This window comes from Chiloscyllium punctatum, chromosome 50, assembly GCF_047496795.1.
Source record: "Chiloscyllium punctatum isolate Juve2018m chromosome 50, sChiPun1.3, whole genome shotgun sequence".
Classification (NCBI taxonomy): Eukaryota; Metazoa; Chordata; class Chondrichthyes; order Orectolobiformes; family Hemiscylliidae; genus Chiloscyllium; species Chiloscyllium punctatum.
Window position 1 is genome coordinate 34,226,499 of NC_092788.1, and position 24,672 is coordinate 34,251,170.

The 24,672-nt window shown below is 55.2% G+C and overlaps 1 protein-coding gene across 9 annotated transcripts in view; it reads left to right on the forward strand.

The window, feature by feature from the left end:
* LOC140470007 (RNA-binding protein 10-like) overlaps positions 1-24,672 on the forward strand; it is a 119,298-nt gene that overhangs the window by 91,668 nt on the left and 2,958 nt on the right. For 4 of the 9 annotated variants that reach the window (XM_072566471.1, XM_072566467.1, XM_072566473.1 and 1 more), the window contains exons 7-21: positions 3,815-3,901; positions 6,713-6,773; positions 7,918-8,076; positions 10,228-10,388; positions 11,114-11,211; positions 11,744-11,831; positions 13,863-13,967; positions 14,105-14,210; positions 15,223-15,371; positions 15,904-16,051; positions 16,616-16,707; positions 18,275-18,433; positions 21,418-21,573; positions 22,310-22,393; positions 23,514-23,699. In XM_072566471.1, the coding sequence (XP_072422572.1) occupies positions 3,815-3,901; positions 6,713-6,773; positions 7,918-8,076; positions 10,228-10,388; positions 11,114-11,211; positions 11,744-11,831; positions 13,863-13,967; positions 14,105-14,210; positions 15,223-15,371; positions 15,904-16,051; positions 16,616-16,707; positions 18,275-18,433; positions 21,418-21,573; positions 22,310-22,393; positions 23,514-23,699 (1,839 nt within the window). The remainder of the gene's footprint in view (positions 1-3,814; positions 3,902-6,712; positions 6,774-7,917; positions 8,077-10,227; positions 10,389-11,113; positions 11,212-11,743; positions 11,832-13,862; positions 13,968-14,104; positions 14,211-15,222; positions 15,372-15,903; positions 16,052-16,615; positions 16,708-18,274; positions 18,434-21,417; positions 21,574-22,309; positions 22,394-23,513; positions 23,700-24,672) is intronic. The other 5 variants (XM_072566474.1, XM_072566468.1, XM_072566475.1 and 2 more) reach the window with 5 other exon arrangements.

Consider the following 24,672-nt stretch of genomic DNA (forward strand, 5'->3'; position numbering starts at 1 on the left):
AGAGAGAGGGGGACATCAGCCAGGGTTCCTGCTCCTGATCACTGTCCCTGGGTTAGAGAGAGAGAGGGGGACATCAGCCAGGGTTCCTGCTCCTGATCACTGTCCCTGGGTTAGAGAGAGAGAGGGGGACATCAGCCAGGGTTCCTGCTCCTGATCACTGTCCCTGGGGTAGAGAGAGAGAGGGGGACATCAGCCAGGGTTCCTGCTCCTGATCACTGTCCCTGGGTTAGAGAGAGAGGGTGGGGGGGGACATCAGCCAGGGTTCCTGCTCCTGATCACTGTCCCTGGGTTAGAGAGAGAGAGAGAGAGGGGGACATCAGCCAGGGTTCCTGCTCCTGATCACTGTCCCTGGGTTAGAGAGAGAGAGGGGGGGGGAAATCAGCCAGGGTTCCTGCTCCTGATCACTGTCCCTGGGTTAGAGAGAGAGAGAGGGGGGAAATCAGCCAGGGTTCCTGCTCCTGATCACTGTCCCTGGGTTAGAGAGAGAGGGTGGGGGGGGAAATCAGCCAGGGTTCCTGCTCCTGATCACTGCTCAGTGGTCCCTACGTTAGAGAGAAGCAAAATCAGCCAGTGCTCATTATTAGTGTCCCAGAGGCTGCTGCAGTGACTTCTGTGAGGGAACATGCTGCTGCTGCTGCCTGACCAGTCTGGGATCTCCTGTCTACCTATAGTTTCAGCTCCTTTTGGAGGGAATTCGATATAGTAAGTGAATGTAAGGTGAGGGAGTTTATGGGTAATGTCGGTTGCTGTTGTTTGTGAGAGGCCCTTTGAGCTCCCTGGTTTCATGCTTAGAGTGATGAAGTGGTATTAGTGAGAATGCTGCTGCTGTTAGTGATTGGTCTCTGCCCGTGCCATTTCGAGCTGTGTGGTAAGATTTGATCAGCAAGGCATTGTGGAATGGTGTTGTCGGGTTGCTGGAAATGCCCACTCACTCGGAAAGCTTCTTCCAGTTGGTTAATCCTTCAATCTGGAATCAGGATAATTCTGTTATTAATATTCCAGTCACTCCAGGTTTGATGTATTCCATGTATAAACCACCCCGAACCCCTCGATTAGATTCCAGTCTGTATCTCACTCCCAGGTATCTGTTATTCTGTATATAAACCCCACCCCAATCCCCTCGATTAGATTCCAGTCTGTAACTCCCTCCCGGGGTATCTGTTATTCTGTATATAAACCACCCCGAACCCCTCAATTAGATTCCAGTCTGTAACTCCCTCCCGGGGCATCTGTTATTCTGTATATAAACCACCCCGAACCCCTCGATTAGATTCCAGTCTGTAACTCCCTCCAGGGGCATCTGTTATTCTGTATATAAACCACCCCGAACCCCTCGATTAGATTCCAGTCTGTAACTCCCTCCTGGGGTATCTGTTATTCTGTATATAAACCCCACCCCGAACCCCTCGATTAGATTCCAGTCTGTAACTCCCTCCCGGGGTATCTGTTATTCTGTATATAAACCACCCCGAACCCCTCGATTAGATTCCAGTCTGTAACTCCCTCCTGGGGTATCTGTTATTCTGTATATAAACCACCCCGAACCCCTCGATTAGATTCCAGTCTGTAACTCCCTCCCAGGGTATCTGTTATTCTGTATATAAACCCCACCCCGAACCCCTCGATTAGATTCCAGTCTGTAACTCCCTCCCTGGGTATCTGTTATTCCGTATATAAACCCCACCCCGAACCCCTCGATTAGATTCCAGTCTGTAACTCCCTCCCGGGGTATCTGTTATTCTGTATATAAACCACCCCGAACCCCTCGATTAGATTCCAGTCTGTAACTCCCTCCCGGGGTATCTGTTATTCTGTATATAAACCACCCCGAACCCCTCGATTAGATTCCAGTCTGTAACTCCCTCCCGGGGTATCTGTTATTCTGTATATAAACCACCCCGAACCCCTCGATTAGATTCCAGTCTGTAACTCCCTCCCGGGGGTATCTGTTATTCTGTATATAAACCACCCCGAACCCCTCGATTAGATTCCAGTCTGTAACTCCCTCCCGGGGTATCTGTTATTCTGTATATAAACCCCCCCCCCGAACCCCTCGATTAGATTCCAGTCTGTAACTCCCTCCTGCGGTATCTGTTATCCTGTGTATATGAACTGAACTGATTGTAGACCCAGTGAGTGGCCATTTGCTAAAACCCCAAGTGGGCGCAGGAGTCTTGATGAGTGGTACTGTTGCCTTTTCATTCTCTGCTTCTCGGTCGTTGTGATCTTGTGGGGAGGAGTGCTTCAGTTGCTGAGAGGCAAGTTTTTCTCAAAAGCGGTGTTGAAAGGGCTGCAGACGCAGCACAATTACCTCCACCTCCCTGACTCCAGCTCAAAGCCTCCCAGGCCTAGTATCAGGGGAGAACTGTGCAGCTCCAATACGGGGGGGGAGCATGTTTGGGGGGAGTGGGTGTCGCTGCTGTTAAGTTGGTTTCGGCACTCCCGGTCATTCTGACCGTCCTGCGGCTCTGTCTCCCGCCAGGAAAAGACACAAATGCGGTGTGGCAGCCACGAAGCTCACCTCTGACCATCCCCCCTGTGGTCGAATAGCCTGTTGGGCAAATGCCGGCCTGGGATCAGCCTTGGGCTGGGCGCAGCGAGGACGAGGAGGCCAGAGTGATCCTGCTGTGACTGTACCTGGACAGCACTTTGTTTGTGGCCTGGTGTGGCCAGTGATCAGTTCTGCACCGGCCCTCCGGTGACTCGTTGCCCCGTGAATGGGATCCTGTGCGCTAAAAGAGAGCGTGGTACCGGTCTGATATTTGCTCCTCCCTCCTCTGTTTTCTCTCTCTCTCTCTCTCTCTCTATTTCTCTCTGTGTCTCTCTAACTCTCCTGCACTCATGGCTGGATCTCGGGGTTGGAAGCTGCTTTGACGGGGTTGAGCTGAGCGGCGAGTGGGGCACATCGCCCCGTGAGCGTGTACCAGAGATCCCGCTGCTCCCCCATCCCCCACACCCGTACTCCGAGAACGTGGGCAGGAGTAGGGTGGAAGGGCACGGGTGGGGAAAAGGCCTGAACAGTAACCACCCCCACCCCCAAACCCAGAGTCCGTCCTCGCCTTCCCTGAGCATCTGCAGCTTCTGACCCGGGGAGGAGGGGTGGGAGGAGGGCTCGGCTCCTGCCCTTCACTCTCCCGTTGGCATCGGGGTGTAACCCACCCCTCCCGCCCAAATGCCCACAGTGCCCCAGTTCCCCGCTCAGTCTCACTCTTGTACGTCGTTAGTGTTGGTTTGCGTCCTCTGGCTGGGGGAGGACGGTCGGTTTCAGGGTGGTCGGATCTTGTGCCGGAGTTGTCGGCGGTGTTATGCAGGAGGTTGTGTTTGCGAGTGGCTGCAGTGTGTGTGCTTGTGTCCGGGTTCCCAATGAAGCGGGCCACTGCCGCTGTGACTCTTTCTCTTTCTCTCTCTCTCTCTCTCTCTCTCTCTCTCTCTCTTTCTCTTTCTCTCTCTCTCGGTTTCCAGCAGAAAAGGTAGTTGCCTCTCAGAGGAGGCAGGGTCCTTCCTCCCATTCCCTCTTCCGCACTGAGCAAGGTGTTGCGATACTACTGTGTTGCTACGGTCGAAGGTGGTGAGAATTTGGTCGGCTCAGGGCCGGGTCCCTTACTTCCACAGTCGAAAGGTTGCAGTTGTTTTATTTTCCAGTTTTGTTCCGTTTTGTTCTCCAATCTGTCACCTTCTCTGTGTCGTTTTTTTTTATTATTGTTGTTGTTCGTTCCTCTCCATGCAGAAGGGTGTTTTTCACAATGAGGCATGAGGTTGGGAGCCTGTGTCCCAAAGGAGGAACTCATTTTGTCACACCTTGTGTTTCTTGCAGCATTCCCTCGTTATTCTCGGTCAGCAGGTCTCCATGTACTACAGCGACCCCAAACCCAAGGCCAACGAGGATTGGCTCTGCAACAAGGTAAGAGCCTGCTGCATTTGGATCTCGTCAGCGGGTCAGCGCCGAGGGAACGGGGGCTGTGGGCGGGTCTACACTGGGGGAGCGGGCGCTGTGGGAGGGTCTACACTGGGGGAGCGGGCGCTGTGGGAGGGTCTACACTGGGGGAGCGGGCGCTGTGGGAGGGTCTACACTGGGGGAGCGGGCGCTGTGGGAGGGTCTACACTGGGGGAGCGGGCGCTGTGGGAGGGTCTACACTGGGGGAGCGGGCGCTGTGGGAGGGTCTACACTGGGGGAGCGGGCGCTGTGGGAGGGTCTACACTGGGGGAGCGGGCGCTGTGGGAGGGTCTACACTGGGGGAGCGGGCGCTGTGGGAGGGTCTACACTGGGGGAGCGGGTGCTGTGGGAGGGTCTACACTGGGGGAGCGGGCGCTGTGGGAGGGTCTACACTGAGGGAGCGGGTGCTGTTGCCGGGTCTACACTGGGGGAGCGGGGGCTGTGGGAGGGTCTACACTGGGGGAGCGGGTGCTGTGGGAGGGTCTACACTGGGGGAGCGGGTGCTATGGGAGGGCCAGCGCAGAGGGAACGGGTGCTGTGGGAGGGTCTACACTGGGGGAGCGGGTGCTGTGGGAGGGCCAGCGCAGAGGGAACGGGGGCTGTGGGAGGGTCTACACTGGGGGAGCGGGCGCTGTGGGAGGGTCTACACTGAGGGAGCGGGTGCTGTGGGAGGGTCTACACTGGGGGAGCGGGTGCTGTGGGAGGGTCTACACTGGGGGAGCGGGCGCTGTGGGAGGGTCTACACTGGGGGAGCGGGCGCTGTGGGAGGGTCTACACTGGGGGAGCGGGCGCTGTGGGAGGGTCTACACTGGGGGAGCGGGCGCTGTGGGAGGGTCTACACTGGGGGAGCGGGCGCTGTGGGAGGGTCTACACTGAGGGAGCGGGCGCTGTGGGAGAGTCTACACTGAGGGAGCGGGTGCTGTGGGAGGGTCTACACTGGGGGAGCGGGCGCTGTGGGAGGGTCTACACTGGGGGAGCGGGCGCTGTGGGAGGGTCTACACTGGGGGAGCGGGCGCTGTGGGAGGGTCTACACTGGGGGAGCGGGCGCTGTGGGAGGGTCTACACTGGGGGAGCGGGCGCTGTGGGAGGGTCTACACTGGGGGAGCGGGCGCTGTGGGAGGGTCTACACTGGGGGAGCGGGTGCTGTGGGAGGGTCTACACTGGGGGAGCGGGCGCTGTGGGAGGGTCTACACTGGGGGAGCGGGCGCTGTGGGAGGGTCTACACTGAGGGAGCGGGCGCTGTGGGAGAGTCTACACTGAGGGAGCGGGTGCTGTGGGAGGGTCTACACTGGGGGAGCGGGCGCTGTGGGAGGGTCTACACTGGGGGAGCGGGCGCTGTGGGAGGGTCTACACTGGGGGAGCGGGCGCTGTGGGAGGGTCTACACTGGGGGAGCGGGCGCTGTGGGAGGGTCTACACTGGGGGAGCGGGCGCTGTGGGAGGGTCTACACTGGGGGAGCGGGCGCTGTGGGAGGGTCTACACTGGGGGAGCGGGCGCTGTGGGAGGGTCTACACTGGGGGAGCGGGCGCTGTGGGAGGGTCTACACTGGGGGAGCGGGTGCTGTGGGAGGGTCTACACTGGGGGAGCGGGTGCTGTGGGAGGGTCTACACTGGGGGGGCGGGCGCTGTGGGAGGGTCTACACTGAGGGAGCGGGTGCTGTGGGAGGGTCTACACTGGGGGAGCGGGTGCTGTGGGAGGGTCTACACTGGGGGAGCTGGTGCTGTGGGCGGGTCTACACTGGGGGAGCGGGTGCTGTGGGAGGGTCTACACTGGGGGAGCGGGTGCTGTGGGAGGGTCTACACTGGGGGAGCGGGTGCTGTGGGAGGGTCTACACTGGGGGAGCGGGTGCTGTTGCCGGGTCTACACTGGGGGAGCGGTTGCTGTGGGAGGGTCTACACTGGGGGAGCGGGTGCTGTGGGAGGGTCTACACTGGGGGAGCGGGTGCTGTTGCCGGGTCTACACTGGGGGAGCGGGTGCTGTGGGAGGGTCTACACTGGGGGAGCGGGTGCTGTGGGAGGGTCTACACTGGGGGAGCGGGTGCTGTTGCCGGGTCTACACTGGGGGAGCGGGTGCTGTTGCCGGGTCTACACTGGGGGAGCGGGTGCTGTTGCCGGGTCTACACTGAGGGAGCGGGGGCTGTGGGAGGGTCTACACTGGGGGAGCGGGTGCTGTGGGACGGTCTACACTGGGGGTGCGGGCGCTGTGGGAGGGTCTACACTGAGGGAACGGGGGCTGTGGGAGGGTCTACACTGAGGGAGCGGGGGCTGTGGGAGGGTCTACACTGGGGGAGCGGGTGCTGTGGGCGGGTCTACACTGAGGGAGCGGGGGCTGTGGGAGGGTCTCCACTGGGGGAGCGGGTGCTGTGGGAGGGTCTACACTGGGGGAGCAGGCGCTGTGGGAGGGTCTACACTGGGGGAGCGGGCGCTGTGGGAGGGTCAGCGCCGAGGGAATGGGGGCTGTGGGCGGGTCTACACTGGGGGAGCGGGTGCTGTGGGAGGGTCTACACTGGGGGAGCGGGTGCTGTGGGAGGGTCTACACTGAGGGAGCGGAGCTGTGGGCGGGTCTACACTGGGGGAACGGGGGCTGTGGGAGGGTCTACACTGGGGGAGCGGGCGCTGTGGGAGGGTCAGTGCTGGGGGAGTGGGTGCTGTCAGAGAGTTAGCGCTGAGGGAACAGGCATGTGCAGAAGGAATGTATTTTGCGTAAATGGTAATGAAGGACAGTGAGGCCCTCTGTCATCGTTACCCTCCATTTAAACTGTCTCCCATTTACCTTGCAGTGTGGTGTACAGAATTTTAAACGAAGAGAAAAATGCTTCAAGTGCGGTGTTCCCAAGTCAGGTGAGAGCCAGGTTTTCCACTTGGCAGAGAAGATTCACTCGGCTCTTATACCCAGGAGGTAGACAACGCTCATCCTGGTCCAGTAGCCAATCACTGGGTCAGAGTGAGAGGGGAGAAATCAGCCAGGGTTCCTGCTCCTGATCACTGTCTAGTGATCCCCGGGTTAGATTAGATTAGATTACTTACAGTGTGGAAACAGGCCCTTCGGCTCAACAAGTCTACACCGACCTGCCGAAGCGCAACCCACCCATACCCCTACATCTACCCCTTACCTAACACGATGGGCAATTTAGCATGGCCAATTCACCTGACCTGCACATCTTTGGAGTGTGGGAGGAAACCGGAGCACCCGGAGGAAACCCACGCAGACACGGGGAGAATGTGCAAACTCCACACAGAGGCCTGAGGCAGGAATTGAACCCAGGTCTCTGGCGCTGTGAGGCAGCAGTGCTAACCACTGTGCCACCGTGCCGCCCTAGAGAGAGAGAGGGGAAATCAGCCAGGGTTCCTGCTCCTGATCACTGTCCCTGGGTTAGAGAGAGAGAGGAGGGGGGGGGGAAATCAGCCAGGGTTCCTGCTCCTGATCACTGTCCCTGGGTTAGAGAGAGAGAGAGGGGGGGAAATCAGCCAGGGTCCTGCTCCTGATCACTGTCTCTGGGTTAGAGAGAGAGAGAGGGGGGAAATCAGCCAGGGTTCCTGCTCCTGATCACTGTCCCTGGGTTAGTGAGAGAGAGAGGGGGGAAATCAGCCAGGGTTCCTGCTCCTGATCACTGTCCCTGGGTTAGAGAGAGAGAGAGAGAGAGGGGGGGGAAATCAGCCGGGGTTCCTGCTCCTGATCACTGTCCCTGGGTTAGAGAGAGAGAGAGAGGGGGGGGAAATCAGCCAGGGTTCCTGCTCCTGATCACTGTCCAGTGATCCCCAGGTTACAGAGAGAGAGCGAGAGAGAGGGGAGGGAAAATCAGCCTGGGTGAGAGAGAGAGAGAGCAGAGGTCCTTCATCCATTTCTGGTAGGCAGCATCTACACTGTTATTTTCTGAAAGTCTTTGGTGCTGTCACTTTGTATTGCTCAGGATGACTGTCAATTGTATTAACGTGTGTGCGTCTCTCTTCCCCCCCCCCCCCCCCCCCACCACCAAATCTGTAGAAGGGGAGGTGCGTCTGGTGCCCGGCAGGAAGGATCTACAGCTGCCCCTCCCTGACGGGCCGCAACCACTGCTCAAGTTTCCGCAACCGTTCCAACCGCCTCAGTTTCACCAGCAGCACCCAGTACACAACCAGCAATTCAACGAGAACGCTAATGACAGTAAGTGTGTGAATACTCTGAGGATCTGCATGTTTGTCCGAGTCTGTCACTGTATAACACTGGGGTACAGTACTGGTGGAGACAGGTCTGTCACTGTATAACCCTGGGGTACAGTACTGGTGGGGGACAGGTATGTCACTGTATAACACTGGGGTACAGTACTGGTGGGGACGGGTCTGTCACTGTATAACACTGGGGTACAGTACTGGTGGGGACAGGTCTGTCCCTGTATAACACTGGGGTACAGTACTGGTGTGGGACAGGTCTGTCCCTGGAAAACACTGGGGTACAGTAGTGGTGGGGAAAGGTCAGTCGCTATGTAACACTGGGTTCACATGACTTGTGGGGATGGATCTGTCGCTGTATAATACTGATGTACAGTACTGGTGGGGATAGGTCTGTCCCTGTATAACACTGGGGTACAGTACTGGTGGGGACAGGTCTGTCACTGTATAACACTGGGGTACAGTACTGGTGGGGACGGGTCTGTCCCTGTATAACACTGGGGTACAGTACTGGTGGGGACAGGTCTGTCCCTGTATAACACTGGGGTACAGTACTGGTGGGGACAGGTCTGTCACTATATAACACTGGGGTACAGTACGGGTGGGGTACAGGTCTGTCCCTGTATAACACTGGGGTACAGTACTGGTGGGGAACAGGTCTGTCTCTGTATAACACTGGGGTACAGTACTGGTGGGGACAGGTCTGTCACTATATAACACTGGGGTACAGTACGGGTGGGGTACAGGTCTGTCCCTGTATAACACTGGGGTACAGTACTGGTGGGGAACAGGTCTGTCTCTGTATAACACTGGGGTACAGTACTGGTGGGGGACAGGTCTGTCCCTGTATAACACTGGGGTACAGTACTGGTGGGGACAGGTCTGTCCCTGTATAACACTGGGGTACAGTACTGGTGGGGACAGGTCTGTCACTATATAACACTGGGGTACAGTACGGGTGGGGTACAGGTCTGTCCCTGTATAACACTGGGGTACAGTACTGGTGGGGAACAGGTCTGTCCCTGTATAACACTGGGGTACAGTACTGGTGGGGACAGGTCTGTCACTATATAACACTGGGGTACAGTACGGGTGGGGTACAGGTCTGTCCCTGTATAACACTGGGGTACAGTACTGGTGGGGAACAGGTCTGTCTCTGTATAACACTGGGGTACAGTACTGGTGGGGGACAGGTCTGTCCCTGTATAACACTGGGGTACAGTACTGGTGGGGACAGGTCTGTCACTGTATAACACTGGGGTACAGTACTGGTGGGGAACAGGTCTGTCTCTGTATTACACTGGGGTACAGTACTGGTGGGGGACAGGTCTGTCACTGTATAACACTGGGGTACAGTACTGGTGGGGACAGGTCTGTCCCTGTATAACACTGGGGTACAGTACTGGTGGGGTACAGGACTGTAACTGTATCATACTGGGGTACAGTACTGGTGGGGTACAGGACTGTCACTGTATCACACTGGGGTACAGTACTGGTGGGGTACAGGACTGTCACTGTATCACACTGGGGTACAGTACTGGTGGGGTACAGGACTGTCACTGTATCACACTGGGGTACAGTACTGGTGGGGGACAGGTCTGTCCCTGTATAACACTGGGGTACAGTACTGGTGGGGAACAGGTCTGTCTCTGTATAACACTGGGGTACAGTACTGGTGGGGGACAGGTCTGTCCCTGTATAACACTGGGGTACAGTACTGGTGGGGACAGGTCTGTCACTGTTTAACACTGGGGTACAGTACTGGTGGGGAACAGGTCTGTCTCTGTATTACACTGGGGTACAGTACTGGTGGGGGACAGGTCTGTCACTGTATAACACTGGGGTACAGTACTGGTGGGGACAGGTCTGTCCCTGTATAACACTGGGGTACAGTACTGGTGGGGTACAGGACTGTCACTGTATAACACTGGGGTACAGTACTGGTGGGGTACAGGACTGTCACTGTATCACACTGGGGTACAGTACTGGTGGGGTACAGGACTGTCACTGTATAACACTGGGGTACAGTACGGGTGGGGTACAGGACTGTCACTGTATAACACTGGGGTACAGTACTGGTGGGTGTTGGTGTCAGACATTTTTAATTGCAGTACCTGAGGAGTGTTCTTTGTTATTTCCTTGACAGCTGTAATTCTGCGGAACCTGAACCCCCATACTACACTAGATGTAATCCTCAATGCGTTGACCCCCTATGCAGTTTTGTCACCCTCTAACGTGCGGCTTATCAAAGATAAGCAAACACAACTGAACAGAGGGTTCGCCTTTATACAGCTTTCAACCATTGTGGTGAGTCGTGAACACTATTGTTAAATCACTGTTCAGCTCAAATATAACATTGAGAAGTTATCATATTATTAGTATCGGACAAAGAAATCATAGGTCTGTATCAGACATGTTCGTTCGTTTGGATTCAAGCACTCCCAAGATAGGGACTGCACCTAGTTAGATACAGGGAAAGGCCTCCTGTTCACTGTCTCCCATCAAACGTTCCCAGGGCAGGCACAGCATAGGGTTACACACAGGAAAGCTCCTGTACACTCCGCCCAGCCCCCCCCTCCTGCCCCATCAAACACTCCCAGGGACAGCACGGGGTTAGATACAGAGTAAAGCTCCCTCTACACTGTCCCCCATCAAACGCTCCCAGGCACAGCACGGGGTTAGCTACAGAGTAAAACTTCCTCTACACTGTCCCCCTCCCAGGGATAGGGGGCTAGATACAGAGTCAAGCTCCCTCTACACCATCCCCCACTCCCAGGGACAGGGGGTTAGATACAGGGTCAAGCTCTCTACGCTGTTCCCCACCCTCCCAGGGACAGAGACAGCCCAGGGTTAGACACAGATTAGAGCCCTCTCTGTGCTGTGGAATGGTTGTCCACAGTCCATCATCACTCGAGCTGGTTTTTTATTCTGTAACGTTTGAGTCTGGAGATTGAAGAGGTGTTTCTCTGGGAGGGCTGACCTTGTTTGTTGCTATAGTCAGAGAGAGATTTTCTTTTTGTCTGATTTTGAAGGAAGCCTCCCAACTGCTTCAGATCCTGCAGTCACTGCAGCCTCCTCTCAACATCGACGGCAAGACCATTAACGTCGAGTTCGCAAAAGGCACCAAGAGGTACGATTTCCACCCAGGCAAGGGGAGTGTTTCAGAGTGACCAAAATATGTTACGGTGAATTCTTCCGCTGCCCCAGGGCTCTCAGCTGGTAATGGTTAGACTCACTTGGTCTTGGTCAGGAGCTGTTGAGCATTTAACTCCACCCTGGGAGAACAGAGCAGGTTTTAGTGTAAGGGCTGACTCTCCTGCCACGTAGTGTCAACTGCTGCCTTGAGGCTGACCCTTGGGCAGCATGGGCCTCCCCAGCCCCATGGTCTCGGGTCACAAATGTGGGTGTGAGGTAGAGACTTTACTGGAGACACGTTTCAGTCAGTATGTGCAGCGTCATTGCGGACCGGATGAGTTCTACACTCAGGATCCTGGGGATTCACAGAACCGAGGGAAAAGTTTAGATCGCCGATTAGAAGTTACCCTGCTTTGCTTGAACTCATCCGGGGCAGGGATGCCAGGGATACTTGTCAGTGGAGAGTTTCCTCACTTTGAAATTCTCTTTTCACCAACACCCTTCCCCCTCCCCTTCTCCTGTTCCAGGGACGTGGTGCTGACCGACGGCAGTCGGGCGAGTGCTGCATCCGTGGCCAGCACAGCGATCGCTGCCGCGCAGTGGGCAGTTAACCAGGTGAGTGAGTGAGAGAGAGGTGTGTATGTGAGAGAGGAGCGATGAGACGAGACAGTGGGGAATCTAAGGCCTGAAGTGTGGCTGAGAGGGAGAGGTTGAATAGGCCGGGCGCTGTTTTCCCTGGAGCGTCAGAGGCTGAGAGTTGATCTTAGAGGTTTATAAATCTTGAGGGAACATGGATTGGGTAAATAGACAACGTCCTTTCCCCCAGGAGCAGAGGTTTAAGGTGAGAGGGGAAAGAATTAAAAGGGACCTACGGGGCAACTTTTTCACCCAGAGGGTGGTGCATGTATGGAATGAGCTGCCAGAGGAAGTGGTGGAGGCTGGTCAGTGACACAATTTAAAAGGCATTTGGATCGGGGACATGGATAGGAAGGGTTTAAAGGGAGATGGGCCAAGTGCTGGCAAATGGGACGAGATTAGGTTAGGACATTTGGGTCAGCATGGATAGGTTGGACCGAAGGGTCTGTTTCCGTGCTGTACATCTGAGACTATGACCTTCTAGCTTGCACCCAGGTTGAACCCTGGGACACGGTAGACGTCTGCTGTAAGAGAATGCAAGTGGTACAGGCCTGTGCTCCCTGGGGTTTCAGATCAAGGTGCAAACTGCTGGAAAATACTTCCTTGGGAAGGTGATAAGTGTCCCCCCCGTGGTTTTTTCGCATGCCCCCGCCTCAAAACCGTTGCTGACAGACCCAGCGATTCTGTCAAAATGACGGATTTGCCCGACTGACCACTACTCAGGGAGAAAGCAATTCGTAACTGAGATTTTTCATCAGAGCTAAAAATTCATTCTGTCTGTTGCAACGCGGTGCAGGTCGTACTCTTGGGATATGGTGTTAGTCGGCCATCTTAGACACAAGATCATCAGGAGTCAGGCAGCTGGCGCATTGAGCCTGCTCTGCCCTTCCCTGAGATCGTGGCTGACCTTAACTGCGGTCTCCGCTCCAAGTCTCCGCCTGCTCACCATAACCCAACCACATGAGGGAGATTTAAACAATCCTTCGATAAGCACATGGATGACGATGGGATAGTGTAGGGGGACGAGCTGAGAATAGTTCACAGGTCGGCGCAACAGCCGAAGGGCTTGTTCTGCGCTGCATTGACCTTTGCTCTAACCCTTAGTTTCTTTACTGTTGCAACTATTTTTGCCTTGGCCTTGCCTTCAGCACATTCAACGGGGTGGCCTCAACTGCTTCACTGGGCCTAAATCTGTTCCCCCTTATTTCGAGGCTATGCCCCACCGACCAATTCTAGTTTCACCCAGCAATGGAAGCAACCTCCCTGCTTCTGTCTTATCTGTCCCCTTCATTATTTTATATGTTTCTCTGAGAACCACCTCTCTTTCTCCACCCCCCTCCCCCACCGTATAGTCCCAGTCTACTCAATCTCTCGTATGCCAACCCTCTCGATCCCTGAGCCAGGACCGTGAGAGACCTTGGATTCCCCAGCAACTCGGTGTGAATCAGCCTAGGTTTCCTGTGTCCGAGGAATGGCATGTGATTCCATGAATGGTGGTGCTGATGCTTTGTCTCCCTCCACCCATCCCTTCTCGCTCCAAGTGCCCTTGTACAGGAGAGGGCTTGCACTGTTGAATCGGTACGAGTTGTGTTTTTTTTTTAATTGTGTGGACATCTCTGGCCCGGCCAGGCCAGCATTTATTGCCCATCCCTAATTGCCCAGAGAGCACTGGCTGTGGATCTCGAGTCACGTGCAGTCCAGACTAGGTCAGGACGGCAGATTTCCTTCCTTTTAAAGAACATTAGTGAACCGGGGGGGGGGGGGGGGGGTTTCCCAACAATCAGCAATGGTTTCACGGCCATCATTAGACTCTTAAACTCAGTTTGAAAAAATAAAATTGGAATTAAATTCCGCCATCTACCATGGCGGGTTTTTAACCTGGGTCCACATGATATTGTCTGGGCCTCTGCGTTAACAGATCAGTGATGATAACGTGGAGCCATGCCTCCAGAAAGGAGTTTGGATTGTGCAGGCTGTTGCACTCTGACCTTTGCCTCCTGCCCTCTGCAGAGTTCAGATTCCGATAACCAGAGCGCGTGGATGAATCAGGACGGCCAACAAGGGGACTACTCTTACTACCATCACGATGATGGCTACCAGCAACCGTACTCCCAGGTCAGTCGCGCTCTGTACCGGCAGACTCTGGGAGCGCAGTTCCGGTCCGCACCTGGAATGTGTCAGCTTGAGGATTCTTGGAACCTCTTTCCTCATCTCGGCCCCTGATGCTAACACACTGTTTCTGTGCCGGGCAGGGCTGTAACCAGTATTCCCAGGATTACCAGCGGGGCTCCGACCAGCAGCAGAAGAACACCGGGCGTTCGATGCCACCCTCCACGTACGAGGCACCGCCCACGACAGGTCAGTGGCAGTCACCCCTCTAACTGTAGCCACCCCCCTCCTCCCAAAGTACCGTTTAATCCCGCAACTGCCCTGTGATGACCGAGCAAGCAATGTAAGTGGTATACACCTAATCAGATGCCAAGCGTTCCTGGGTTCACCTCCAGGTCACAGACCGTCCTGACACGGAAATGTTTTGATATTCCTTCACTTTCATTTGATCATAATTGATGCTGGGCCTATCCTGGGAGTGTGAGATGGGAACAGTGTAGAGGGAGCTTTACTCTGTATCTAACCCTGTGCTGGGAGTGTTTGATGGGGGAGCGATATAGAGGGAACTTTACTCCCTATCTAGCCCCTTGTCCCTGGGAGTGTTTGATGGGGGTGACAGTGTAGAGAGAGCTTTACTCTATCTGACCCCATGCTGTGCCTGTCCTGGGAGTGTCTGATGGATCAGTGTAGAGGCAGTTTTACTCTGTATCTCAGCCCATGCTGTCTCTGCCACTGGGAGCGTTTGATGGGGGAGACACAGTATAGAGGAAGCTTTAATCTGTATCTAACCCTGTGCTGTCCCTGTCCTGGAAGTGTTTGATTGGGGGGTCAGTGTAGAGGGAGTTTTAGTCTTTATGTAACCACGTGCTGTCCCAGTCCCTGGGGGTGTTTGATGGGGGGACAGTGTAGAGAGAGCTTTACTCTGTATCTAACCCCGTGCTGTCCCTGGGAGTGTTTGATGAGGGAACAGTGTAGAGGGAGCTTTACTCTGTATCTAACCCCGTGCTGTCCCTGTCCCTGGGAGTGTTTGATGGGGAACAGTGTAGAGGGAGCTTTACTCTGTATCTAACCCCGTGCTGTCCCTGTCCCTGGGAGTGTTTGATGGGGAACAGTGTAGAGGCAGCTTTACTCTGTATCTAACCCCGTGCTGTCCCTGTCCCTGGGAGTGTTTGATGGGGAACAGTGTAGAGGGAGCTTTACTCTGTATCTGACCCTGTCCTGTTAGTGTTTGTTGGGGTTGAGTTTATTTTGATTTTTGCAGCAACAGAAACTTCGTCTGAACCGGGTATTCCTGGAGTCGATCCCCTCCCAAGTCCACAGTCGTTCCCGCAATCAATTCAAACCCAGGCAGCTCCGCAGCTGTACCAGAAGTCATCCAGCAGTCCTTCAGACAGCAGCCGCACAACACAGGTAAGCTCACTTGCTGCACTCATGTGGTATAAACCACAGATGGCTGAGAGGGTCAGTGCTGAGGGAGGGGGCACTGTGGGAGGGTCAGTGCTGAGGGAGCGGGGGCTGTGGGAGGGTCAGTGCTGAGGGAGCGGGGGCTGTGGGAGGGTCAGTGCTGAGGGAGCGGGGGCTGTGGGAGGGTCAGTGCTGAGGGAGCAGGGGCTGTGGGAGGGTCAGTGCTGAGGGAGCGGGGGCTGTGGGAGGGTCAGCGCTGAGGGAGCGGGGGCTGTGGGAGGGTCAGTGCTGAGGGAGTGGATGCTGTGGGGGTGTCAGCGCTGAGGGAGCAGGGGCTGTGGGAGCGTCAGTGCTGAGGGAGCGGGGGCTGTGGGGGTGTCAGCACTGAGGGGGACCCTCATCATTGATCGCATCTTGAAGATGTTAAATCCAGTCCTCCTTACTGGCTCCCTTACCCCATTGAGCATCAGCGTGAGGGCTGCTGTTGTGAGTATGCCCTCCCCAACCCTCTTAGCTGACCTTGTTTATAATCTTTGAGCCTCCACAGATCTCACGACCTCCAACAACCCAGAAGGTGGAGATTGTGGCCGAACCCCAGCTCAACATTGGCCAGGCTCCGGCAGTCAGCACCAGTACTCAGCAGCCTGCAGGATCCAGCTCCAGTACACAGGACTACACCCAGTACCGTGAGTACAGCCCTTTGGCCTGATGGGAGATGGGGGGGATTGCAGGAGGGCAGCCAGGGCCAGCTGGTGTTGTGGTTGGGTGGTGGGGGTGGGGGGTGGGGGGGGGGGGGGGGGGGGAGGTGTAGTGAGTAATGGACCCTTCCCCACGATCACCAGCCGCAGTCAAAATCGTAATGTTGAACCAGTCTCTTGGCCGGGTGGTCATGGTGTATGTCCAGGTTCGCTGAGCCATGTCTCTGCCCATCTGTGATCATCAAGGTGTAAGGCCGGCTGTGGTCAAGTGGAGTGAGAGAACATGAGGACTCTTGTTCTCGTTATGTCTCCCGTTCCCTCTCCCTCGTGCGCGCTCCATCTCTCTCTCTCTCTCTCTCTCTCGTGCACCATCTATCTCTCGCTCGCGCTCTGTCTGTCTCTCCCTCCTCTCCCCTCCATTCCCCCCTCAACCCCTCTCTCTCGCTCTCTCTCCCTCTGCCTGTACCTGGCACCACCCAGGATCTGGGTCATGTAGAAACGTAAGGCCAAAGCCAGTGTTGCCCTGACCCTGCTCTCTCTCTCTCCCCACAGCTGTCCCTGACGTCTCCACCTATCAGTACGATGAGATGTCAGGATATTACTACGACCCTCAGACTGGACTCTACTACGATCCCAACTCTCAGGTAAAGCCAGCCCGCGAGCTCGGGCCCATTTTGGTGTGGGGGGTGGGAGGTTTGGGCGTTGTGGGGGGCGGGGATGTGACTGCGACACTGGTAGGGACGGTCAATCAAACCTGGAGCCACACCCCACCCCAGTTCCATCCTCCAATCTTCCTGGCACCACCCCACCCACCTCCCTTTGTCACTTGTCTCACCCCCCCCCCCCCCCCAATCTCTTCAATCTCAAGGCTCAAAGTTACAGAATACAAAACCAGCGCGGGGTTATAGACCGATTGGACAGGGGAGCGGGGGGAATGGGTATCAGTGCAGTCCAGTGTGGAGCCATTCATTTAGAGTCCTGGTGGTCTCCAGCACAGAAACCAGACCCTTCAGCCCATCGAGGTCACACTGAGCAAAAACAATTCCCTAATTATTCTCGCCTTGTTCTCTTCCATTTTTTAAAAATACGATTGTTGAACTTGGGCATCACTGGATTGTCCAGCCTTTATTGCAGATTTCCCCATAGCCTTAAGTGTTTCAGCAGTCAGATGGGCACAGAGACACAGTGTAAATTACAAGGTCGTATTCGAAGGTGAGGTGTGCAGGATTAGGGTGACCCAGGGCGATATTTTCATGATTCATTGAAGGTGGCAGGACAGGTGGAGAGAGAGCAGTTAATACAGCATCCCGTACTCTCAGTTTTATCAATATGGTCATTGAGTGCAAGAACTTAGCGTTAATGTTGAGTTCACTCTCTCTGTCTGCCTCTCGCTCATTCGCTCGCTCTCACACGCGCTGTCTCTCTCTCTCTTCTCCTCCCCCCCTCTTCCTTCCCTATCTCTCTCTAAGACTCTCACACACACACACTCTCTCTCTTTCCCTGTCTCTAAGACACTCTCACACTTTTTTTTTCTTCCCCACCACTTCTAACACTCTCATATGCACTGTCTCTCACACACTGTCTGTATTTCTCTTACCTCCCCGTCTCTCTCGAACACTGTCACACACACTCTCTCTCACTCTGTATTTCTCTTGCCTGCCCGTCTCTCTCTAACACTGTGTGAGAGAGTGTGTGTGTGACAGTGTTAGAGAGAGACGGGCAGGTAAGAGAAATACAGAGTGAGAGAGAGTGTGTGTGACAGTGTTAGAGAGAGACGGGGAGGTAAGAGAAATACAGACAGTGTGTGTGAGAGACAGTGTGTGTGACAGTGTTAGAGAGAGACGGGGAGGTAAGAGAAATACAGACAGTGTGTGAGAGAGTGTGTGTATGACACTGTCTGTATTTCTCTTACCTCCCCGTCTCTCTCTAACACTGTTATGCACATGCTGTCACACACACTCTTCAGAGTCTCTCTCTCTCTCTCTTGTGCGCTCTCTCTCACACACACTCGCGCTCTCTCTGGTTCTGTCTCTCACACACACGCACAACACCCCTCCACCCCTCCACCTTGTCACCCTCTCCCTCCCCTGAAGCAAGGTGCTCCTGGTTCGCTCCCTGGTACCTTCAGAGCGTGATTGTGACCCTAGCAAGTGTAAGGCTCCCGGGTTAATGGCGCTCTCTCTCTCTTTGTGTATATATTTTCATGTGTAGTACTACTATAATGCACAGACGCAGCAGTACCTGTACTGGGACGGCGACAAGCAGACTTACCTCCCAGCCCCTGACCAGAGTGGAGATGCAGCCAAGGACCTGGCTTCCAAGGAGGGCAAGGAGAAGAAGGAGAAACCCAAGAACAAGACTGCCCAGCAGGTGAGGACAGCCATCAGCGACAGAGAGGGGAGGGAGACAAAGGGTCACCCGCGTCCCCCAATCAGTAGGGGGTGGGAGCTCGTTCATCATCCGCATTCTGATCCGATAACACCACCTGCCCTGGTCCAGTCCGAACCCCTAACCCACCCTCTCCACACACAGACACACACCCCTCTCACACACAGACACCCACACCCACACACACACAGACACACACACCCACACACACACAGACACAGACACACACACCCACACACACACACACACAGACACAGTGTGCAGTAACCTGGGCCTCGGAGTGACATTACCACACTGCACCTGTCGTACTGTTGGTGAAACATGGGAGATCCTGAAGGGAGGCGGGGAGGGCACTACGGGGACAATACAGCACGGTCAATCCACCCTAACCTGCACCATCCCTGGGCACTACGGGGACAATACAGCACGGTCAATCCACCCTAACCTGTACATCCCTGGGCACTATGGGACAATTTAGCACGGTCAATCCACCCTAACCTGTACATCCCTGGGCACTATGGGACAATTTAGCACGGCCAATCCACCCTAACCTGTACATCCCTGGGCACTATGGGACAATTTAGCACGGCCAATCCACCCTAACCTGTACATCCCTGGGCACTATGGGACAATTTAGCACGGCCAATCCACCCTAACCTGCACATCCCTGGGCACTACGGGACAATTTAGCACGGCCAATCCACCCTAACCTGCACATCCCTGGGCACTACGGGACAATTTAGCACGGCCAATCCACCCTAACCTGTACATCCCTGGGCACTACGGGGACAATTTAGCACGGCCAATCCACCCTAACCTGCACATCCCTGGGCACTACGGGACAATTTAGCACGGCCAATCCACCCTAACCTGCACATCCCTGGGCACTACGGGGACAATTTAGCACGGCCAATCCACCCTAACCTGCACATCCCTGGGCACTACGGGGACAATTTAGCACGGTCAATCCACCCTAACCTGTACATCCCTGGGCACTACAGGGACAATTTAGCACGGTCAATCCACCCTAACCTGTACATCCCTGGGCACTACGGGACAATTTAGCACGGTCAATCCACCCTAACCTGTACATCCCTGGGCACTACGGGGACAATTTAGCACGGCCAATCCACCCTAACCTGTACATCCCTGGGCACTACGGGACAATTTAGCACGGCCATTAAGGTGGGGTTGGTTTGATTCTTGCCAAGTGAGATAAATTGGTGATGGGGTGGAGAGGTTAGGGAATGAAATGTTACTGGGAGTGGGTGGCGCCATGATGAGAGTGAATGGTAGAGCAGTGGAGAGGGACATCCTGGCTCCTTGTTCACCTTTCTCACCTCTATCCTTTTAACCCTGGCGTGGGGGATGGAGGAGGAGAGAGAGAGACAGGGGTGGCAGCTGGTCTAATGCCCCCCGTCCCCGGGAATAACTCCATGAAATCAGGATCTGCATGTCCCTGATTGTCCACCTCTTTGGTTCAGTTCCTCCTGGGGACAGAGTTTTGTTTGGGAGTGCGAGGGGATGTGAGTACCGACGCACATCGTATGTGTCTACCCCCCCCCGCCCCGCTTTCTTGCCTCGTGCTGTGGCCAATCACTTGGGGAGACGCAGGCGGTTTGGTGGCGGGGAACATCGGCAAATCACCCTTCACATTGTTCTCTGCTGTCGTTCAGTTCCCGTGGAACATTTACATGGGTCAAGCTGCGGCGAGGGGTGATCCAATCTGGGCAATGATAAGGGGCTGCTGGAGAGAAATTGTTCCATCTGGTGTGAGACCAGAGTGAGGCCCTAATGATTTTAAGGACAGAGCCTTCTCTGGACCTCCTGAAATGACCATGGAGAGTGAAAGAGTGGCACAGAAACTTCATATTGGGGATGTGAGACCTGGAGGCGTTTCCTCACTCACAGGGACATGGGCACCTGGAAATCACTCTCTTGCTCTCTCTCGCTCACGTGCTGTTTCTCCCTCCCTCTCTCCTTCTCTGTCTCCCCCCTCCCTCTGCCACTCTGTCCCATGCTCCACCTCTCTCCCACCCTTGCTTGCCCTCACTCTCGCCCTTGTTCTGTCTCCCTCTCTGTCTTTCTCTCCCCCCTCCCTCCCTCTGTCTCCCAGACGCCCACTAGAAATGTCAGGGCTGTGGGGCTGGAGCATCAAGTAGACATCTCAGAACTCATCTTGGGGGAGCTCTGATGGCGGGCAGCGGAGACTAAACAGGTCAATATCAGCCTGATCTTAGACCTGACACAAGGAGGGGGAGTTGAATGGCCTCCTGTTCCTGTGTAACAGGCTGGTGGAGGCGGCTGAATGGCCTCCTGTCTCCTGTGTAACAGGCTGGAGGAGGAGGGGGCTGAATGACCTCCTGTCCCTGCGTAACAGGCTGGAGGAGGAGTGGGGCTGAATGGCCTCCTGTTCCTGTGTAACAGGCTGGAGGAGGAGGGGGCTGAAAGGCCTCCTGTTCCTGTGTAACAGGCTGGAGGAGGAGGGAGGGGGCTGAATGGCCTCCTGTTCCTGTGTAACAGGCTGGAGGAGGAGTGGGGCTGAATGGCCTCCTGTTCCTGTGTAACAGGCTGGAGGAGGAGGGGGCTGAATAGCCTCCTGTCCCTGTGTAACGGGCTGGAGGAGGAGGAGGGGCTGAATGGCCTCCTGTTCCTGTGTAACAGGCTGGAGGGGGGGGGTCTGAATGGCCTCCTGTTCCTGTGTAACAGGCTGGGGGAGGGAGGGAGAGGGGCTGTGATTTGTACCTGTTCCAACATCCCATCACCTATTAAATTGAGCTGGGTGTATGGAGTTACGTTGGGAGGGTGCGGCCTAGCTGAGCAATCGGCTTTGGATTGGATTTAAACCGTTTGTGGTGGGGATGGCAGTGAGCTGTAATCTGACCCCCCTGCCCCTTTACGGAGTCGGGCACTGTTGTCTGAGGGCAGGGCAGATTGATTCTGAGCGGGTATCTCTGCTGTTCCAGATTGCCAAGGACATGGAGCGGTGGGCCAAGAGTATGAACAAACAGAAGGAAAACTTCAAGAACAGCTTCCAGCCACTCAGCTACCTGCGGGACGACGATCGCCGAGAGTCTGCCTCAGCTGATGCTGGCTATGCCATGCTGGAGAAGAAGGTACAGGTGAAGGAGGGAGGGAGTGGACACATTTGCACCCCGCTCACCCACGCAGGTCCTGACAGAGATGGGGAAGCTCACTCAGCCGTTTGCATCCCTACAACAGCACCTCCCGTACACCCCGAATCCCCTCCCCCAACTGAACCCCACATGCACACCTCCTCCCGTACACCCCGAATCCAAACTGACATCTTGTACCTGTGCAACCTTAACGCCCGTACAGCCCAGACCCCTGTATGACACCCTTTCTCCCCCCACCCCCATAGACTCCTAACCCCTGGAAGATACCCAGCGCCCCCCCCCCCCCCCGAACACCTCTAACCCCTGTCTGATACACCCCAACCCCTATCTGAATCCCTGTCTGTGTCCACACCACCCACCCTCCCCAGTACACCCCTAACCCCTGGAAGATAACCCCCTCCCCATACACTCTGAACCCACTGCCTGACACCTCCCCTAACCCCCTCGCCACTGTCACAGCCACTAACTTTTACCATGGGATTATTATCCCCCCCCGGCTTACTTGGACGATGGCGAGTGGGGGCTGGTGGCCTGGCGTTTGTCAGGGTGGGGGCTTTACCTTCGGGTCTGGACTGGGCTGAAACACCGTGGTGAGGTGCCATCAGTGAGTCACTCCCCACCGGCCGGGGTGGGGGTGGGTGAAGCCTGGGACCTGCCCGCAGTGTCACCTCCTTGAGGACCCCCTACTCTCCTGCTTGACTAAAACTCTTGTTCCTTTCAGAGCACGCTGGCAGAGAGACAGCACGTCATGATGGAGCACCTGAAACGCACCACAGACAAGGTGAAAGATGAGGATAATCGAGCGGTACGCACCCAGGGGATAAACCCGCGCGCACCCACCTTCGGCAGGTTCACCTTAAATTGTCTCTGGGATTCCCCTCCTCACGGCCCCTTCCCCGAGCTCCCCATCCTGTGACGGTCCCGTGCATTAACGACCTGCAGCGGTGAAGGGAAGGACAGACTGATGTGTCTGGCTTGATTCGCTGCAGGATGCAAAACCTCAACCACTTATTCTTCCTACTATCGGGACAGAGAATGTTCGGCCACGTCAGCCTTTATTCCTCGCTCACTCCTCCCTCGCCCCTGCCTCCCTCACAGGTCTTCCACTAAAACATAAACACATGCTGCAGACTAGATTTTAACGACAAATCCAATTTATTGCATAAAGTAAATGAGGATTAAATGGAATAATCTAAGCCATTTATAAATACCAGATGTTTGAGGATTTTGAAACACACAGTAAGACATGACCCTGATAGTGGTACAATACTGAGATATCAGAGAGAGAGAATTCCTTTCTAAATCGCACACAATGTTTGACTTGGATGTGGTTTCAGTTTTTGGCTTTAAAAATCGGAGAGCCTCTTCATAAAACGGAGCTCGGATTTTCTCCAATTCAAATAACTCCTTCCGGTTTTTAACTAAACACTTCTGGTCTGGTTCGTTTTAACTAAGTTCCATACTTGGTCATAATCTGTTTCTTAACTGTTTGAAACCTTTCCCTTTTGTCAGGACCAGCTGTGTTTTTAAACATCCGGTTAAGCAAAAAAGTGCCCAAACTGAAACCCAACTGTCCCTCCTCCCGCCAAGTTATACGTGTTTCCCTGAACAAAAGGAAAAAAACGGAATAAATTCCTGACCGTCTAAACTGGAAGTCTAATGCAGAGATGTTTTTCTTGCTTACAAAAAAAACTCTCCCAATGTAAACGTAACACCGTTCGAACTAGCTCTCTGAGACTGCGTTTAAAGCAGCCATCACCATGGCTACAGGAATACCGAAACGTTAACCTCTTCTCCAAAGCCCACCAGTCTCTAGCACAAATCCAAACACCCGACAGAATGATGTTAAACGATTAATGAAGCCCACGTCTGGCCTGACACCGGCTGAGGTAACTTTTGTGTCCTTTTGTTGTGCCCGGCTGCAGAGGGCGAGCCCACTGCGAGGTCTGGTGGCGGCCTACAGTGGAGAAAGCGACAGCGAGGAGGACCAGGAGGAGGACCAGGAGGAGAAACTGACCGACTGGCAGAAGCTGGCCTGCCTACTGTGCAGGAGACAGTTCCCCAGCAAGGAGGCGCTCATCCGACACCAGCAGCTCTCAGAGCTGCACAAGGTAACGCCATTGCCCTCCCTGCACTCCAGGAGCACCGGCTCGTCGTTCTCCCTTGTCTCTGGGCTTGCTGGCTCTGCTGCACCCGCTTCCCAGCCCCCGCAGCCTGGACGTATAGATAGTCTGGCCTGTCCTCCACTTAGCCAACCCCTCCTGTCCTGCAGTTCAATGTCACAGATTGGGTATGGACCTGTACGGTCCTGGGGCCAATTTGCGAAACCTGAGAGTGGGGTGCACGGAAAAGTCTGGAGGCTCGGGAATCTAGAGTATCGCTGCCCTGTCAGCACCTTCCCAGGACCAGTGTGTCCGAGTCCGATGGAATGCTGCTCACTTGCTTGGACGAGTTCGGCTCCAACAACACTGGAGAAGCTCGACACATTAACCCCCACCTTCAACACCCCCTCCCTACACCAGCGGCAGCTGGGCTCATTAGGAATGCTCGGCTGAGCTCCAACACTCCTCCCTCCAACCCTGAGGTAGCTGGGCTCATTAGGAATGCTCGGCTGAGCTCCAACACCAACGCAGAGGAACAGCGGTGTGTACTGTCTACAAGACGCACTACAGCGACTCGCCAAGGCTCCTGCCAACCTTCCAATGCCCACCGCCTCGTAACCCCACCCCAGGGAAGGCAAGGAGGCAGATGATGTTGGGGGGGATGCACCACCCCCTGCAAGTCCCCCACCCCAAATACTCGCAACTTGTTTCAGCCATTCTTTGTGTTGCTGGTTCAAAATGCTGGAACTCCCTCCCTCCCTAATGTAAAGTATGGGGTGTCCCTACCAGTAATTCACAAAGGGAGCTCACCACCACCTTCTAAAGGGCAGTTAGGGATGGGCTGGCTAGGCCAGGGACACTTATGTTCTGTGACAGAAAAAATATATACACAAGGTGATAAACCCCCCCCCCCGTTCAGAAGAGGGTCTCAATTGGCCCTCTCGCTCGCACTGAGCTCCTGTGTCCCGGGGCGATTGGTTGT